Here is a 19,091-nt window from a genome sequence, read left to right as displayed (position 1 = left end):
AATAAACCCACGCAAGTGGTCGGATTCAAGGGTTTACGCAGCTAAAATTTTACTATTAATATCCGCACTGCCCCTTTCAAACTAAATTTAATTTAAAACAAGCTCAATTGGATGGAAAGAGGTGTTGACTTGAAAATTTTCTGTCTGATTATTCTTTTGCTATGTAAACATTTTCAGTAACTCATGGAAAGCACAGGAGTCAAATAATGTAATCTGTCCAATCAGATGTCTGTGCAGTTGTCATATTAACAGCAAGCAAAAAACTCCAGAGGGACAAGCGTGTTCTTGAGCAAAAAGTTGTTGTTTATGCGCAGGAATCGAGCAGAAGTGCTCATCAGTCAAAGCTGATTGACAGCACAAACACTGCCACTCTCTTTGAAGTGCAAATCCACTTGGTGTGACTGCTGGAAAATATTCCAAATAAAATGTTTTCCTTCCTACCTGCATCCAAATTTATATTCAAAGTGGTTTGTGAACAAAGCAGCCACACAGAGAGAGACAGCAAAGGACAGTAATTGTTTAAACTATTTTAAGTGGTACATTTCAGGACTATTGAAATGTTCAATTTTTTGTTCATGCGTGAACCCGCTATTCTGATAACAAGAGCAATCTGATGAAAGGCTCTTTTATTCCTCTCTAGCTATCAAACTTGATAATTTTTCCTGCTGGTCAGTTGTGTTAATGTGACGGTAAGACAGCTCAACAGAAGACAAAGACAGTTAAAAGCATCCAGCAGCACATCAGACTGAGAGACAGAAAAAGTGTTTATCTGCAGCATTCAGGGAATAACAGAAATGTTACACCTGCAAGTGTGTGGCCTTATCGAATGCTAAATATCTCATTGTAAGTCATTGTCTTTCATTAGCCTGCAACTCAAAGCTCTCTGCACAGCCTGCTCTTATTTCACAACAGTCTAGAGTTCACTTCATCAATCTCCTGTCCTGACCTGCAGACATAACACAGCTCAAGCCCACGTGAGGTACATCATTAGTGGGTACATCACAATCACTTCCTTTGTAAAAATTAAACACAAAACCACCCAAAATCAGCAGTTAGTTGTTTCTCTCACACATTTGTTCCACATTCCACATCTGCTGCAGTTCAGTGTGAGCCCTTCCTGTTTAACCGAGGTGCATAAATGAGGTTTCTCACACCGCAGCCACAAGGTGAAAGTAATCGTGTTTAACATAACTATGTCAAATAGTTAGTTCACACTAACTAGAAATGGAGCTTGACAGATTCAGATCTTCTCTACTGGTTCTTTGGCGACTTTGTATAGATAGACACAGAATGCATTTTTGCTTTGGAAAATGCAAGATGCGATCAATGGAGTCTCAAGGCGTGTTTTTTAAAGGTTGAACTCATTTCAGCTTAAACACTGCATTTTTGTTTTTTAGAACGCTGTGTCATATGTGCAAGATGCTGCAAAAGACTTGAGGGCAACTAAAAAACACATCTGTCTAGTGCATATTTACACACAAAAACAATGAAAAAGTAGCTCAATGGACTGGAAAAATTGGTTATTTTGTTGCGAATCAGCCCTAAGAAATGATCTTTCAGGCATATGCAGTAAAGTACAAATTGGTAAAAATTTTACTTTTAAGACTGAATCCGAATTTGAAGAAAATTTAATGTTTCTCACAGTCAACTGAAAAGAGAACAATCTCCTTTGAAGATGATTATAATTAATGTTAGTGAATTTGATTATTGTGGTATAAATGATTAATAAGTATTTTCAGACATACACTGAAGACACCTCTGCGCAACTGTATTTTGTATAAGATATTAATGCGTAATACACTGAATAAGGCTATGATTCCAGTCGATTCATCAATTTTTTACACTTGATCTTCTCCCATGATCCAGTTCTGTCCTGCGTTCTCACGTTTGTTACTGTATCTGCCTGACTTTTCTCTTTCATCTGTTCCCTCAGCATGTCTTTGTTGTTTGATATGACTTTAGTTATTCTCATTGAACTCATTGTCTTCTCATTATGACTTTAGAAAGACATGGAGTGTACACTTCTTGCAGTACATTTGTCTATTTTTGTCTGATTGGAGTTTCCCTTACCTGTTCTTTTGACCACTGTCTGTGTATTTGTGTGTTTGCTCTGTCACTCCAAGCCGTACCTTTGACATGCTCTCAAATTGCCTGTCCAATTTCCCTGCCAGCACCATGATCCTAACCCTCTGCTCTCTTTCTTTCTAAAGAAAATCCTGTCTGCTGTCACTATCCTGTCCCCTATCCTATCCATCTTATTGGCTGTTTCTTCATGTTGTGTAGTATCATAGCAAACTTTATCTGTCATCCATCGATTGTATTGTCTCACTCCTTCACTCCCAGTGCACCCATCAGGTCTGTCATTCTCAATAACATCTTCATTTGTCTTGTCTTGGCAGCCATATATTGGAGGCTATATTATGTCACTATATTATCAATTACTATACTCCAGCAGATAGCTTAGGCTTCAACTTTAATACCAGGAAAAAAAAATCTGTAATAATAGCCCCCCTGATTTTTCCCTCATGATCATAACCATTATTTGATGTCTTCACAGTTGTATTAGTAGCCAAGAAAATATGTATTGCCTGGAGATAAGTACTAATAAGTACTATTAATAATTTATGTTACTCTAACATATTGGCAACACCATTTATTTTATTAGTTTCTGTTTTATTTATTGACCAGTTCAATTCAATATTGAACAATTCCTGTAATTTCAGGGGAAAAAAAGTTGTTTTAATGTTATTTTTCCATAAGTATAACCATTGCTTATTCCGATGTAATTAGAGTGGCAACCTAATTAATGCTATTAAATTGCATCTAAAAGTTAAATAACATGAGTTTGTATGAAACACTTACCATCTGTTCTCAGGAGAGACGTTTATGCACGAGTTTACTCTTTCAAAGACATTTGTTCACTGTCCTGAACTGTCATATGTGTGACCTTTTGTGTGTGGTGTCACAAGTGTTGAATAGATTGCACTTGAGTTGTGTGTGCAGTTGCTGCTGCTGTTAAGGAAAGCAACAGCCGCTGTTGTACTAGTAAGTTACTGTAGGTCTAACAGTGGCAGATATTTACATCTTCACCTAACTTAACCTAAACACGAATGTGCACATATTCTTTTTATTTTTCAAACTTTTCATTTCCATTTTAAATTATTTATTACGGATTACGGAAACTATTTATAACGGATTGTTATATTTTTATATGTTTATAAAGCATCATTATACCGATTCACTGTATATCTGTAATCTCTTGTTTCAGAGTACGTTAATAATGTAAATTTTCTCCAAGTCAGTTTCTTATGTCTTTCTTATCTAGTTTTTATCAGCTCCGTACACTTGCAAAAATCAAAAATTTTCTCACCGACAAGACTCTGGAGATGGCCGTTCATGCTTTTATTACGTCGCGTCTAGATTATTGTAATTCTTTATATTGTGGCATCTCTAAATCACAAATTGCCCGTCTTCAATTGGTCCAGAACGCTGCTGCTAAGTTTCTTTTAAAAAAGAAAAAAAGGGATCATGTCACTCCGCTCCTGAAGGCCCTTCACTGGTTGCCTATCCAATTTAGAATACACTTCAAAATTTTATTATTTGTTTTTAAATCGTTACATCATCAAGCACCCATTTACCTATCCGAATTGCTCCACCAGTATACCCCTTTGAGAAGTTTGAGATCCTGCGACCAGAACCTCCTCTTAATTCCACACTCTAGACTCAAGCGTAGAGGTGACCGTGCCTTTTCAGGCACTTTTCAGGCCCTTTTTAATTGGGCCTCGTCTTTGGAATGACTTGCCAGTTGAGATTAGAACGGCTCCTAGTCTGACGATTTTTAAATCACTCTTAAAAACCTATTTGTTTTCAATGGCCTATTAGGTTGTATTTTATTTATTCCATTTCTTATTTATGTGTCTTGTTTCCTTTTAATTTTTCTTGTGGATGCTTCCAAGTGTAAAGCACTTTGGTCAGTCTTCTGGCTGTTTTAAATGTGCTATATAAATAAAGTAAACTTGAAAGTAAACTTGAAACTTATGTCCATCTTTTTGTTGTCACCTTTTTTTTTTCTTTTTTTTTACAGCGGCCCGGTATGCCATCAGGAGCACGAATGCCTCATCAGGGGGCCCCAATGGGGCCTCCAGGACCACCATATGGAGGAAGCCCTGCTGTCCGGCCTGGACTCACCAATCAGACCATGGAAGCCAGTCGTAAACGGCCCGCTCCTTCACAGATACAACAGCAACAGGCCGGACAGAATCGAAACAGGAAGTGAGTATAATGTAACACATACTAATGATCAGGAATCCACATAAAAAATATATATAGAGTAAATTTCCTAAGAACCTGGTGGATGTCACACAGGTTGTATACTTGTGTAGGATTTTGAAATTGTGTACTCCCATTGAAGCAGAACGTATTCTCAAAATATAAATGGACTGACAGGTTTCCCATTTTTCTACCTATGTTCCTTTCTCCCTCATATGAATAAAGGATTATAAGAAAAAAAAATCATTAACCCATTAATAGTGTTAAAATCATTCTGGATTATCTTGGCGGTATAACCCTGCTTTGAAGCAATAATCTAGGGTTAAAAGTGACGCTAACCACTTTTTAACATTACAGATGTGAAAGGATACTTTAAGGGATAGTTCACCAAAATGTTCTGTCATCATTTAATAATGTTGTTCCAGACCCGTATGACCGATTTTCTTCTGTGGAACACAAAAAAACATATTTTGAAGGCTGTTGGTATCCAAACAGCTTTTGATGACCATTGATTTTCATTGTATGGACAAAAAACACTAAAGCATTTCTCAGAATCTTGTCTTTTGATGTTCTACAGAAGAAAGAAAGTCACAAAGAGTGAGAAAATGATGATTATTGTTAACTACTCCTTTAACCTGGGTCAAGGATAGCACGGAAAAAAGCCCTTCCATACTAGACAACACTCTTGTATGAACCCCTGGGGACTGCAAAGGACATATTTACTGTATTCCTATGACTGGAACTGAAGTGTTCAATACAGTCAGAGCTGAATGAGTTTTGATTGATGAGCATGTAGATAGTCTCTGTTGTTTTGTTGGCTGGCTTGGAAGACGCGGTTCTTCCTCTGACAAGAACTGTTTCAACAGAATAGCCCGATCCTGTTTGAAATAAGATTTGATTACATGCATCTTAATGGGAAGCAAAAGAATTTGCAATTGCAAAAATATGCCATAAGGCTGTTAACAATACAATGGTTATGGCTATATTGATGTAGGTTTCAATAGTTTTTTCTAGTCTTACATTGTCTCCTAGCCGGGTGCAAAATAATAAAAATATCTCTTTCATGTCTTTCAATTTTTTGTCCTAACCAACCACAACAGGACACCTTGTCTGTTACTTGATTTCTGGGTCTTGATCTTCAGTTTCTAGGTCCAAACCACTGATCTATAATAGAGAACTGGATTGCTCATGACGTCATGAAAATGAAGCTGCCGCGCCGCCATATTGGTATTCCTCACTGTTCCCATACATTCCATTGAACTAATAGGAAATCGTACGAAATTAAGGAGGAAGCATCACCTAACAAGCGTTTTTAAATCTGAAGTATCCATGTACATTCTTACAGTGCAAACACCCTAGGCATGTAAACGGTTAGTTTTTTAATGTCGGGAATTTCCCCTGCTTATTAAAAAGTTAATATATATATATATATATATATCAAATGACAAGGTGCTTATTCTGATATATGAAGAAAGATTTATGCTTTGTATAGACATATAGCCTACCTTCATTCGCCTTGTACAGTTATTCATTGTAATTTTGTTATAGTGTTTTTAATCATACAGCTAACTTAACTGCAAATGTTTCAACAATGATTTTACATAAAGTAATAGGCTATATTTTGTGTTGGATCAGTTGACACACCCACCTAAACAATTTAAATATATGCTTATCCTGCCCAAAAAAGACCATAAACATTACAGATAACATCTGAAGTAAACATTTATTTTACATACACGTAACATAAAAATTAAACTTAAAATTAAGTGTGACTGATTCGCTTCAAATCGGGTGATTTTAGGTCAGCGGTTTGCATGTGACTCAATGGTGCTCTTTGCTGGTAGGGAATAGTAAGATGGCGGATCGAACACTTCCGGTGGCTTCACTTTAGAGCACAATGAGCGAGCCAGTCATTGGTCCAAACGCTCTTTCAGATCCCAAAACAAACGGTGCTGCTAATATACACGTACGTTTTTAATAGCTTAATTTAAATGTGTGCTATCAATGAATAGTGCTTATAAATTCTAGCCTTAAAATGGAGTAGAGGCTACAAAGCGGAAACAGTATTCACGATTATCACGATTTAACTTGCAGATTTTAATGGTGGAGTGCTGGGTAGCCCCGCCCACGGTGAAATCTTATTGGTCCAAAATTCTGCTCCACATAATGTAGCATGTCACAGAGCAGGTTCACTTTCAGTGTGAAGAAATAAATTACTTGCTACTGGAATATGTTTAGAACATTGTGTTATTTTCATAACTTTTTTTGCATCCTTAAGATGTTTATTTCTTCTGATTTAATTTGCACTGTTTGTTTTCGGTGCCATTTGTTGGCTGTTTTGTATGGTTTTGATCAGATATGACCCAAGTTCCTTGCTTGTAAATCTCTTAAAATTCCTAGATGTTTTAAATGGGGTCACTCTGTGGTCTTGTATCACAAATCTCTGTGACGTGTCTCAGTTTGCGCAGTAGCTGTTGTTTAGTTGCAGTTAATCTGATCTGTGGAGTCTTCAGTCTGCTGGCCAATCATCTGACTGTGCTGTTGTGACAGAAAGGGGCCACGCACTGAGTAATATTGTATATTAGATTTGTTTCTACATTTTTTTTTCTGGATATCTGTCTCTTTTTCTCTCTCTCTCTCTCTCTCTCTCTCTGTTGTGTCCTCTGTGATTTAGCTTCATTGATTCTTATACTTGCTCATTCTGTCTGTCGACCTTGTCTGACACATTAGTGTAACATTATCTTGTATTGTCTAGAGCCCTCCTGTCTCACATCAGACTAATCAATGCAGTGGTTGTGTGTGTGTGTGTGTAATAACCACACATGGCATATCAGATCCTTTTCCTCTGCTTCTGCTGTGTCTTGTACAACTCCCATGTTGTCTGTTTTGTGTATTCAGCTTTTCGTAATGTGTCCCCAACATATTCAGCAATTCTAAACTTGCATACAAACACATGCTCTTGCAACACATACAAACACACTCAGTACCCTCTAATGAAGGACCCTTCGAATGCCATCAGGAAGCCTGTTGGATTTCCTGGACCAAATGAGATGCCAGGGAGACAGATGGACATGAGAGAGGCCCAATCAGATCCCACACTCGGATCAAAGTAGGAGTTTATTCTGCTGCATGATGGATTCACACATTTTGATCCCACCCTTGTCCCAAGCCTTGACTCCTTTACCCTGGCACATCTAGCCTCCAAAGACATATCCCTAATAAGGATTACTCCCCTTCACCTCTGATTGATGTTTGATGGCGATTATCAAAGATTATTCCTTTATAGAGCAATGATTTAATTTATTAAGTTACAGATCAGCTGATGTCAGTCATCATGTTAGTCATGTCATGAGACCTAACATGACATTTGAGTCAAAGACATTATAAAATCAAAGGTATTATAATTATGTTAATATATTAAGGTTGAAGTGACTTTATTAAACATTTTTCTGGATTTAGCATGGATGCGCTTGCATGTCCTGTTGCATGGCATGATGGCAGTATTTGAGAGCTTGTTGTACACTTCAATGTAAAGTGTTGAATGTTTTCACAAATAACTAAACATGTATTAATAAGTCAGTCTGATTTGTGAATTTTAGTTGGTTGCATAAATATATTAAGCTGGTGAAGTTTGCAGATTTGTTTTTAATTTTATTTAAACTATTTTACATAAACTAGTTCTAGCCAGATGTTCATTGTGGAATAACAAAAATAGTATTTGGCCGTGGTTTTCCTGATCTTCTCACGGCGTTTGTTTTGGTGATGGTCACCTGTATGGATTCTGCTTTTGAGTGTACAAATCTCTTTTCTATGAGGGGGAATGAAAACATGCCAAACAAATGTCCAGCATTCTTTTTAATCTAGTTTATAAGACCAATGATTATTTGCTTCCACAGGTAATGCCACATGCAGCTCTCTCAACTAGCAGTTTTGCGCAAAAGAACACCAAAACAATGTTACTTGCTGTGCTCAAATAAATAGAAGAGCATTCATATATGAGCACAAATGTACATTGCCGTATTGACACACCTGTGCACATCATGAGCAGGTTCTATGAATCTCCGCTGCTTTCCAAGCTTCAACTTGTGAAGTTTGAGCAGTAACGATTCTAGTAACGTCCTCTGTGCCAATGGTTGCCAGCACCATCTGGGCTGGCGTCACGCGCACACACACACTCCCACACCGTCTTTCCCGCATCCTGGACCACCCCCAGAATTTTAGCAGATGTCCCGGGTGCTCCACTGTCAGTCTCCATAGTAACATCTTGGGTTTTTTTCTGCCTTTCCTCTCCATTTCCCCTTTCTCCCTCTTTCTGCAGTGCCAAGAGGAGGAAGATGGCTGATAAGATCCTTCCACAAAGGGTGAGTAAGAGATCTGAGCCTTTTCATTGCTTTCATTGGTTTAGCTGGTGTTTTTTTTGTCTGTAAATGTGCACGGATGAAGATGCACGGGTGTGTGCGTCTGTTCTCTATCTCGGCCTTTTAGACGGGTGGAATCTTCTACCAAACAAGCGATACGGTAGACAGAAATTTTTTGTAGTGCTTTTGCCTTTAGTAATTGTCACCTCAACAAAACAATGCAGATATATTCTTCACTGACAGCAGGTTATTTAAAAAAAATATATTGTATATTGTAAAGTATCTAGATTTTTTTTCTACATAATATCTGTTCTAGTTAATGTCAGCTTCCAATTGTGTTGTGTATTCTGAGATATTCTAATATTACAATATAAGACATGGTGATGGCTGTTGTTGTAAATACATTTTTTATAATTGAATAGGATTTAAACATTGTATATGAATGGTTCTGTTCTTAGTTTTTTATAGTCACTGTGTCACTATGAGTTGGTTGTGTTGGATAAGATAAGCAGCATTATGTATGTGTTATCAGGCCTTATAGATAGATACAACTTCAAGTGGAGACGCCAGACGCATTAGTCATTGACGAAACATTCAGACTATCGTACACAGAACAAGGAAAATAACTAGGATAGTTTGGATTTCCTTACCAGTGCTCCCATCTGCAAAATGAAGTTTTATTGAATTCCTTTTTCAGATTCGTGAGCTTGTTCCGGAGTCACAGGCGTATATGGATCTGTTGGCATTCGAGCGCAAATTAGACCAGACCATAATGCGCAAACGGGTGGACATCCAAGAGGCTCTTAAGAGACCCATGAAGGTATTTCTCATCCTCATAATCCATATATTCTTTTTAATTTATTTTTCCTGGACAGACTGTTTCATTTAATAAATTTTAAAAGTGTATATGCGTTTGCACTTGTACTTTTGTTTACCTATATATCAGACAATTTCAAGCAGGCATAAGGAACCTTGGAACAAGCATTTTCACCTGCAGTCTAGTCGTCTCTTATTGAACCATTTGCTTGAATAAATCAACAGGATAAGACACCAAACAACTTAAATGAGCATAAAATGAGGCTGGTGCCATTATTCTGAGTGTTTAGCTTCTCATATTTTACCACTTATCAGCTTAAAAGCATTTTTCCCATCATAATGCCTCTGTGTTTTTGTGAGCATACAGCACTAATTTCATCTTGAGGATTGAATAAAGATAAATATTCAGATTAACTAATTTTTTTCCTATTTGAAGCAAAAGCGAAAACTGCGTCTCTACATCTCCAACACGTTTAACCCTGCCAAGCCTGATGCAGAGGACTCTGAAGGAAGCATTGCATCCTGGGAGCTACGTGTGGAGGGCAAACTGCTGGATGATGTGAGTCAGTTGTACTTAAATCAATAATTGCACAACACAGATATTTAAAATCCTTTGCTTTGAAACCCAGACGTGCTGGTGCTCGTTTTGCTGCTTTTATTGGGAAAACGTATGACTTAATGTATCACAAATAACTGTCTGCAATGTTTGATCGTGTCTCTCTAACATCATACCTTGTCAATGGCAGCTATGTGCATTTTGAATTAGTGAGGTTAAATTTATTTGTCCCAGGCTCCACGTCTTGACCACAGACATGTGCCTCACTTAACAGTGAGATCACTTCCCAGCCTCCATCCAAACATACGTGCCAGAAAGTTCTGTGGGTCCATTGGACTGTTTTTCCTTACTCTGCTCTTTTGATAGTTGCATGCCATGCACCCTTTTAACCAACAATGCGTATCTTCAAAGAATATTCTCGGTTAATTACATCTGTAACTCTGTCGAATGTCTTTGTGGCATGCTTTTATTTTCACAAGGAAAATTCAACCTAAAAAGAATGTACCTAATTGCAATCTAGTAGGGAAGTGTACATCACCCAGAATAAATGTTCAAAAAATGCAGCGATCACACTTTTGAAATGTATACGCATATGAATATTATGCAAATGCATGTTACACTGGTTTGAAAGAATCATTTACCTTCCCAGTCCAAAGAATCATTCAAACCTTCCCGTTTTGAAAGAATCATTTACCTTCCCACCCTGTTGCTTTTGCATGGTGTAGCTGTGATATACCAGGAAGGGACGTGACATAACTATTCATGAAGGGCTGTTTATATGCAGTAGACTCCACCCACAGGAATTACATTAGTAACGAATAACCAGAAGTTACCATAAAATGTTTCCCCTTTAAAATGAAGATTAAGTTAACTTGCCTGCTCTCTGTAATTTAGTATCGCATAATTATATTTGACATCAATCTTAAATCTGTTTAGTGATTTCCATCAATATGATTAAATGGAAGGTAAAGCTGAGGCTTATTGCATGTTTGGTTTTGCTCAAGCATGTTCTCTTCATCTCAAGCCACAAAGGCACTGGAGCATGGCTAAACATGTAAAACAGTTATTGGTACCTGTACAAGTGTGGAAAAAAAACATTGAACCTTTTAGATTTTTTTACTTTGATAAAAGTGTCTTTTGGTTTATGATATGAAATATCTGCTAATGTACCGGTTGATTCATGTGATTGCAGCTGAAGCATGAGGACGAAATTCTTAAGTGTTTACGCAGTGCAGCATAAATCCTGCCTCTTGGGTCAGTCTCTAACCAAGACCCGTTTAGCTAATACACTTGAGGCATGCGTTTCCATGCCCAAAGAAATGAAACTAGTACTTATTGATGATAGCATAAAGGACTCATGCCGTCTCTGGGCTGAATGGAATGCTGTCCTGCTCAACAAATCATCCACCAGTATGCCACATTTGAAATTAACTTTCAGCCCGTTCTCTTCCATGGAAAATCTACCAGGAAAGTTTATGATGTGGTGTAAAGTTCTTGTTTTCCAACAATGTCTTCATCCTTGAAACTGGATCGTTTGCTCAGTGGCACGCTCTGAAAACAGTATTCATGCTTTCTTGCACAGCCGGGAAAGATGAAGAGGAAGTTCTCCTCATTCTTCAAGAGTCTGGTGATAGAGCTTGACAAAGACCTTTACGGCCCTGATAACCATTTGGTTGAGGTTGGTGTTGGATTTCCTGCTTATCACTGTAAATAACGGAAAAAAAAAATTTCATAGCGGAAATTCTAAAAACCAAGAACCAGAGCCACAATCTTATATTTTAACTGCATTTATGTCCTGCAGCCACTGTATTTTTCAGTGTAGTTCATATAAACATGGTACATAGCATTTTGTTTTGTACAGATGTGTAATGATGTCATTCAGGTTATTTTTCTATTCTGTTACGGCAGTAACTGTTTCTTTTCTTTTTTTCTCTGTAAGTGTGTGCAAGCATGTTCATTTCTTTCTTTTTTTCTGCAGTGGCATCGTACACCAACCACTCAGGAGACAGACGGTTTTCAGGTGAAGAGGCCTGGAGATGTGAACGTGCGCTGCACCCTGCTGTTAATGCTGGATTACCAGGTAAAGGCAACAAAATGCATCCAGTAATGTTTACTTGTATGTTAACTGAAGACTACTGATCAAGAACTACAACATGGTGCAAAATGTAATTGTATAATTAATTTCATCGTCAAATTTGAAAGCATTTCTTGTTTGATTTTTCTTTTTGATAATACATTTCTGTCAGTCCTTGAAGTCTTGAGTTTCATTGAAGTAATGGGTGCCTATCGCATATATGAGTATATTACAACCGAACTCTGTGAGTAGCAGGTGTGCTACTTTGTGACTGTCAAAATAGATAAATATTCTTCTGCTGTGCCTACTTGAATTAGAAGTTAATTAAACTTATTAATGTATTAAATTATTAATAGTTAATTAAATGTAAGCATGTGTCAGTACTCTGAAATGAAGATGGAACACACTAAAAAGTGAGTGAAAAGCATTATTTTTCTGAGAGCTTTGTGTTCTGTGTGCAGCCGCCTCAGTTTAAACTGGATCCGCGTCTGGCTCGTCTGCTGGGAATACACACACAGACTCGCTCCAGTATCATCCAGGCCCTCTGGCAGTATGTCAAAACCAATAAACTGCAGGACTCACATGACAAGGAGTACATCAACTGTGACAAGTACTTCCAACAGGTACGCTTGATTGGAATCATTGATTTAACATTCATCACAATCTGTAATTAATGAATGAATCAGCCTCACTTAATCCCCTATAAAGTATGTTCTTTTTAAAATTACACTGCTGGTAGAAACACATGGTGGAATTATTATCTAAAACCAGTATACTGTATTTTAATCAAGAGCTTTTTGTGTTTCTCCTCTCACAGATCTTTGACTGTCCACGTCTGAAGTTCTCTGAAATTCCACAGCGCCTCACCAACCTTTTACTTCCCCCTGACCCTATTGTCATCAATCACATGATTAGGTTTGGATGTTTGATTATGTGGTTTTGTTGTCTACTTGCTTATCTGTAAAAATGTATCATATTTATTGCAGATATCTACCAAAATACAGTGTTCTTCTTCTTAAACACTTCTGGTCAAAGGTTTGCGGTCAGTCATTTAAAAAAAAAAAGAAATTTAATATTTTATTCAGCAAGGACATTAAAACAATAAATACATTTATAATCTTACAAAAGATTTATATCAAATAAACAGTTATTTTGTACTTTATACTCATCAAAGAATCTTGAAAAAAATGAGCACCAGATCAGCATATTAGAATGACACTTAAAACAGGAGTAATGGCTTCTGAAAATTCAGCTTTATCATAACATGAATAAATGACGTTTCAAAATATAATCAAATAGAAAACAGTTATTATACATAATGAATAATATTTCACAATATATTTGTCTTTTACTATGTTTTTGATCAAATAAATGCAGCCTTTGGGAGCATAAGAGACTTCGTTCAGGAACATGACCCCAAACTCTTGAACAGTATTTTTTTAATTATTTTAATTCAACCTCATCACATCTCTGTGTTGATATGTCTATAATCCAAAACAGGAGTATTTTGGTTCAGGCGTTGTGCCATGTGCTTTGTCTTCTCTATCTTCTCTTACTAATTTTATGAAGAATACATAACATGAATTCTCATTGAGGTTATTTTTGTACAGCGTCGACGCTAATGATCAGAAAAAGACAGCGTGCTATGACATTGATGTAGAGGTTGAAGATCCCCTTAAAGCACAAATGAGCAGCTTCTTGCTCTCCACAGCCAATCAGCAAGAGATTGCCTCTCTGGACAACAAGGTTAGTGCACGTCTCCCACATCAGTGTGGGCACAGTGGAGCAGATGATTGAACTTCTAGACATTTTCTTCTGAATTATAGGGTCTCTGATTTCGACTCGTATTATTACAGTTAAGCTGACAGCAGGATAATAATCAGGTTTTAACAACTTCTGCAGTGGCATCATGCCTGTGAATACAGCCTTGATTTTTCAATTTGGTTCTAAATCCTCTGCAGATCCATGAGACTATTGAGTCCATCAATCAGCTGAAGATCCAGAGAGATTTCATGCTCAGCTTCTCCAGAGATCCCAAAGGCTACATCCAGGACTGGCTCAAATCCCAGAGCAGAGATCTGAAGGTCTGCAAAAACTTTCATTCTTCTACACATGACTCTTGATATTTATATAATGTATATTTTTTGAAAATGAAGTGTGTTTTCTGTTACAGTGCTTTCTTATATTTCAGTTTAATGTGCTGAGACAGATACATGCAGTATAAGCCAGCTGTAGGCTGAAATCCCAAAAAGTGTAAACACAGTGGCTCTGTGCTGGTTTCAAAACACTGCTCGGATTGTTTGAGTGGTCTGATATGTCAACTTCTGGCTCAACCAATGGCATGAGTTTAGGGCAGGACTACCTGTTTGGAACAACAGGTCAGAAGGGGCAGTATAGTGTTTGGTAAACCTGTTTGGAAATTACGTTTGCTGTTCTGTTGCTGCTGTTAATGATGCAGAAATTACACTTTGAACCAGATTTATTAAAGCTTCAACAAGGTATTTGCTTCATATTCAGTTTCCACTAGTAAAATCTGAAGCTTCAACAGCTCTCTTACGCTGCCATTCAAAATTGTGGGTGAAGATCATTCATTTTGGGCTCAAGATTTAAAACAAACAAAAAAAAATTATACTTTTATTTAGCAAGAATGCATCAAGTTATTTAAAAGGGAGAATAAAGACGTTTACATTATTATGAAAGATTTCTAACAAATTTTTATACATTTCAGAATCCTAAAAAAACAGTATCATGGTTTCCTCAAAAATATTAGGCAGCACAACTGTTTTCAACATTGATTATAATAGGAAATATTTATTGAGTACGAAATCAGCATATTAGAAAGATTTCTGAAGGATCATGTGAAACTCAAGACGAGTAAACTTCAGCTTTGCCATCACTTGAATAAATAAAAATTAATTAATTAAATATTTATTTAAATGGACAACAGTTCATTTAAACTGTAATAATATTTTACAAAATTACAGTTTTTTTTTTTATCAAATAAATGCAGCCTTGGTGAGCATAAGAGACTGAAAATTCAGCTCTGCATCACAGGAATAAATTGCATTTTAAAATGTAGAAAACTATTAAAATAGTTATTTTAATTGTATGTTATAATATTTATAATAATAATATTTCTCAGTATTTTGATAGAGTGTAAGAGACTGCTTTTAAAAACGTAATGTACGGTATGTGATTTCTTTCTCTGCAAGTATGCCCCCAAAAAGACTTAATGTCCTGCATCATGTTTGTCCTGATGTTGTCCTGCATTTCTAACTGGTAACACATTTTGATTGTTTGTAGCTGATGACAGATGTTGTTGGGAACCCAGAGGAAGAGAGGAGAGCAGAGTTTTATCATCAGCCTTGGTCTCAGGAGGCTGTTAGCCGTTACTTCTACTGCAAGGTAAGAATATCAAAATATACAATGACTAGTGTGAACCTCCTCCTGGTCTACTATAAAACAGGATGTTATAACTGCTTGCACGTCAGTGTCAATGTCCTCACTGCACTGGACAAAAACTGACTGGCTCTTTGTCTTTCTGATTCTAAAGATTCAGCAGAAGAGGCAGGAGCTGGAGCAGGCCTTGGCCTTGAGGAACACCTAGAACTCACACCGACCACATTCAGAAAACATGGCTCATTTGTGACAACACTGCCTCCACGTAGAGGTCGCTGCATTATTTTCCGCAGTGTTTGGGGGTTTGTGTGCGTGTCCAGTCATCATTGTTGTCACTCTGACCTACAATCCACAACACTGGACCAATCACACCCTGTTAGTCCAGCAGCCCCATTGTATAGTATGTGCATTTCAGCCAATCACGGTGTGTCTTCCATCATTTCACAATGCACTATTTGGATTTCTGGTTTTTAATATCAATCACATCCAACAGCATTTTGAACTTGATGACTTCAGAGCCGGCTCAGTCTCCTAGACTGTGGATCCAACGTTGATTCACTTGTGATTCAGCCTTCCTTCCTGTCAGTCATCAATTCCTGGCATTCACACACATTTTCCCTGTGATTAACGTGTGTTTGGACTCAGGTATTGATGATGTCTCTAATTTAGTCCACACTTGTACCAATTTTGTTCTTGGGTATTGATCAAAAAGGTAATTTTTTTTTATGTCTGCCAGTGTTGGGAATCAGTGGAGCTACAATAATTGTCTCCGTTATTAACACTTTTATTCAGAAGTGTATTTATGAAGTACTTTGAGGGAGGCAGCTTAAAAAGGAGAATCATTCAATATTAACTGAGCTGGTGACTTACAGAGTATGCCACTCTGCTGTCTGGCCCTGCCACAATAATGACATTTAGCTGCATTTTTTATAGTGTACATAAACATTGATTGAAGATTGAAGGAGGTTGTTTCAATCAAGTATTTAAAAGCTATTCTGACATATAAAGACAAAACAGCAACTACACTTTTGATACATTTTCACACTTTTTTTATTTAATTCTGTGTAGTTGCTGTGTTTTGCCTTTGTAGGATAGTACTGACATAGTCATTAGTTCACTTTGAAGGAATTTGATAGGTCACGGTTTTTGAGAAGTTGTCACATATACAAGGAAAATGGGCCATACCAGCATGCTGACACACATTATTCAGAAATATAATCCGCTTGTCAAGTCATGACATATCAAATACTGTCTGGGTCCAAGCCTCCATTTCAAAGACGAATCAGCAATTTGTAATAACAATCTCATCTGCCGTTTATGAGCACTGCACATTAATAGTACACCTTTAAGCTAAGCTTCCAGTGTACACTACAGTCTGGGCTCACAGTGTCCGAGTCACCAATATTTCAGAAAAGAAAAGTCAGAAAAGATGTATCACTGTCTAGCCAACTGAGATTTCAGTATGAACTTAAAGGTTAGGATCATGTCTTTTTAATAGTACTACAAGTAAATTAGCACCATTTGTTGTTTGTTTTGGGGATCTGAAGTGTGACGTCAGACTCGACAGATCATCAGTCAGCTAGATAAAAGTGAATATTCTGTCAAATCTTGTATTTTCACAGACATTTCTTTATGCTTCATCAAAACCTTTTTTGTGCACCTGGCATTACCATCTTGGAGAAGTTCCTTTGAACCCTGCATTATTTTTTTTATCCATTTCAATAGTGTTGTTTAAAATACCATACTGTGGGCATTTGTGTTTCTCACTAATGAGGAAGGATTTTATAGCATTAGTGTTGTTTGATGTTTTACCAAAGGTGTAATTTACTTTTAAAAGGCAGTGTACAGACTTTTGACTAGATGAAGGACTTTTTAAAAGATGAAGGATGAAATTTTAGAGAATACACATTTTAAATTCCCATTTTTCCATAGCTGTGAAAACAGTGCTTCTAAAAATTACTTTGACTCGTAGAGTCTTTGCACTAAATCATGGATCATAACTGAGCGCTCTGAACGCTTTCCATGCTAATTATGTCACCTAAACAAAAAAGTAGATGAAGTATGAACTTGGGAATAAATGTCACATGACTTCTCGTTGGCTCTGGGTTTTGATAGTGAACCCTCTGCTGCTGCTTTATTGTCGGCTGAAGGATGGTTTGTCCAGGTCAATTATTGTGTGTTCTTGCAGTTTGCCTGTGATCCTCACACATCTTCTCGTGAGGAAAGAGGAGTTCTGGTGACCTGTGTGTTGTCACTCAGAGTATTTTTCAGACCTATGCATGCTGCATGGACACATTTTTATACTTTCATACAAGGACATGAGAAACCTTCTGACTGCTTGGGACTTGATCAGAAGAGCACTGAGTTTCTTAGTGACCCTCTGTGTCTGGGTCACAGCCTCTACATACAGTACCAACATGTACAGCAGGGGCAATTTTAGGTCATATATTATTTTTTGTTTTGTCTTTTAAAAAGACTTTGCAATTTAATATGGCTAGGAGAAGCACACCAATGATTTTTACAGAGCCTGTTGGGCAACAACAGCACCTCCCATCGAATCTTGTGGGTACAACATGTATAGTCAGCCATTTTGAACATTATAAACTTGAAGTATAACATCTACCTGTGTTGTTGTGTTAGTGACTGAACAAGGTTTTCTGTTCTCATGTGTAAAGTAACCTCTTCTCTAATTCTCTAAGCCACCAACTGTGCTTTACCTGACCATCATGTGGTCAAGGGTCCAATGTTACCATCTCTCTTGCTTGTAGTCGTAGTGTGGATCATGCTGCCCTCCAGTGCTTCTGTAAGGGAAAATATCCTACAGTTTGGGTGCTAAAAATCACGCTTATTGATATCGCTTTGATTTAAATGCCACACAAGTATTTAAGTGTTCAGTACTAGAGTTCTCCTGGGCTCTCAAATCTTCATTATAACCAGGTTTTGGTTGTATTGTCTGTCTTTTTCCTTGGTTTGTTCATAGAAGTACTGCCAGCAGAATCTGAGCAAGTAGGTTTTAATGATCCACTGTGGATTTTTTTTTTCTCTCTCTCTTTCACAGTCTGTATATGTTTGCTTTCTCATCTTGTTCAGCTAGAGAGATCAAAACTACAGACGTACATGTGTAGCATAGTGAGGATGTAAATAAACAAGCGCTTGCCAAAGTTTGTGAATGGAACACCATACTGAAAGTGTGTTGAGAGTTTATTCTGGTGATGTGAATTAGTGCAGTGGTTCTCAACTAAGGAGTCTGGGCCCAATAGGGAACCTCATTAAGTTATATCAAATAATTATTGTTTCTAACAATCTTTAAAAAAACAACAACAACAGAAGTATCAGAGGTGCATGTCTCCTTAGACAGGAGGGCTTTGAATATTTTCTTGAACAAAGGGGGCTTTAAATAAAAATGGTTGAGAACCACTGCATTTGTGTAAAATCCAAGGAGGGAAATCACTAGCTCAAATGAAGTTACGTATGGTTTGATAATTCGATTGGTAGTTAAGACTAAAAGACTCATCTCTGAAAACCATTATTTTTGTGGTAATACAGCAGGGAGTATTAATTATTAGTGATTTATTCAGTATTTGTTTTCCTTTTCTTAACTCTTGACACAAATGTGTCA

General features: G+C 37.2%; 1 protein-coding gene across 5 annotated transcripts in view; it reads left to right on the top strand.

Annotated features, from left to right (window-relative positions):
* The window catches only part of LOC306871658 (SWI/SNF-related matrix-associated actin-dependent regulator of chromatin subfamily D member 3), a 43,023-nt gene extending 24,369 nt beyond the window's left edge, over positions 1-18,654 (top strand). For 2 of the 5 annotated variants that reach the window (XM_079419735.1, XM_079419734.1), the window contains exons 2-13: positions 4,085-4,272; positions 8,588-8,630; positions 9,325-9,447; positions 9,880-10,002; positions 11,582-11,677; positions 11,978-12,079; positions 12,535-12,696; positions 12,891-12,988; positions 13,684-13,819; positions 14,035-14,157; positions 15,377-15,478; positions 15,627-18,654. In XM_079419735.1, coding sequence (XP_079275861.1) covers positions 4,085-4,272; positions 8,588-8,630; positions 9,325-9,447; positions 9,880-10,002; positions 11,582-11,677; positions 11,978-12,079; positions 12,535-12,696; positions 12,891-12,988; positions 13,684-13,819; positions 14,035-14,157; positions 15,377-15,478; positions 15,627-15,680 — 1,350 coding nt within the window. In that variant the 3' untranslated portion in view covers positions 15,681-18,654. Of the gene's footprint in view, positions 1-4,084; positions 4,273-7,288; positions 7,379-8,587; positions 8,631-9,324; positions 9,448-9,879; positions 10,003-11,581; positions 11,678-11,977; positions 12,080-12,534; positions 12,697-12,890; positions 12,989-13,683; positions 13,820-14,034; positions 14,158-15,376; positions 15,479-15,626 lie in introns of all 5 variants that reach the window. The other 3 variants (XM_079419737.1, XM_079419736.1, XM_079419733.1) reach the window with 2 other exon arrangements.
* The last annotated feature ends 437 nt before the right edge of the window (positions 18,655-19,091 follow it).

This window comes from Barbus barbus (genome assembly GCF_936440315.1).
Source record: "Barbus barbus genome assembly, chromosome: 1".
Lineage (NCBI taxonomy): Eukaryota > Metazoa > Chordata > Actinopteri > Cypriniformes > Cyprinidae > Barbus > Barbus barbus.
This window is presented reverse-complemented; position numbering and strand designations above follow the sequence as displayed.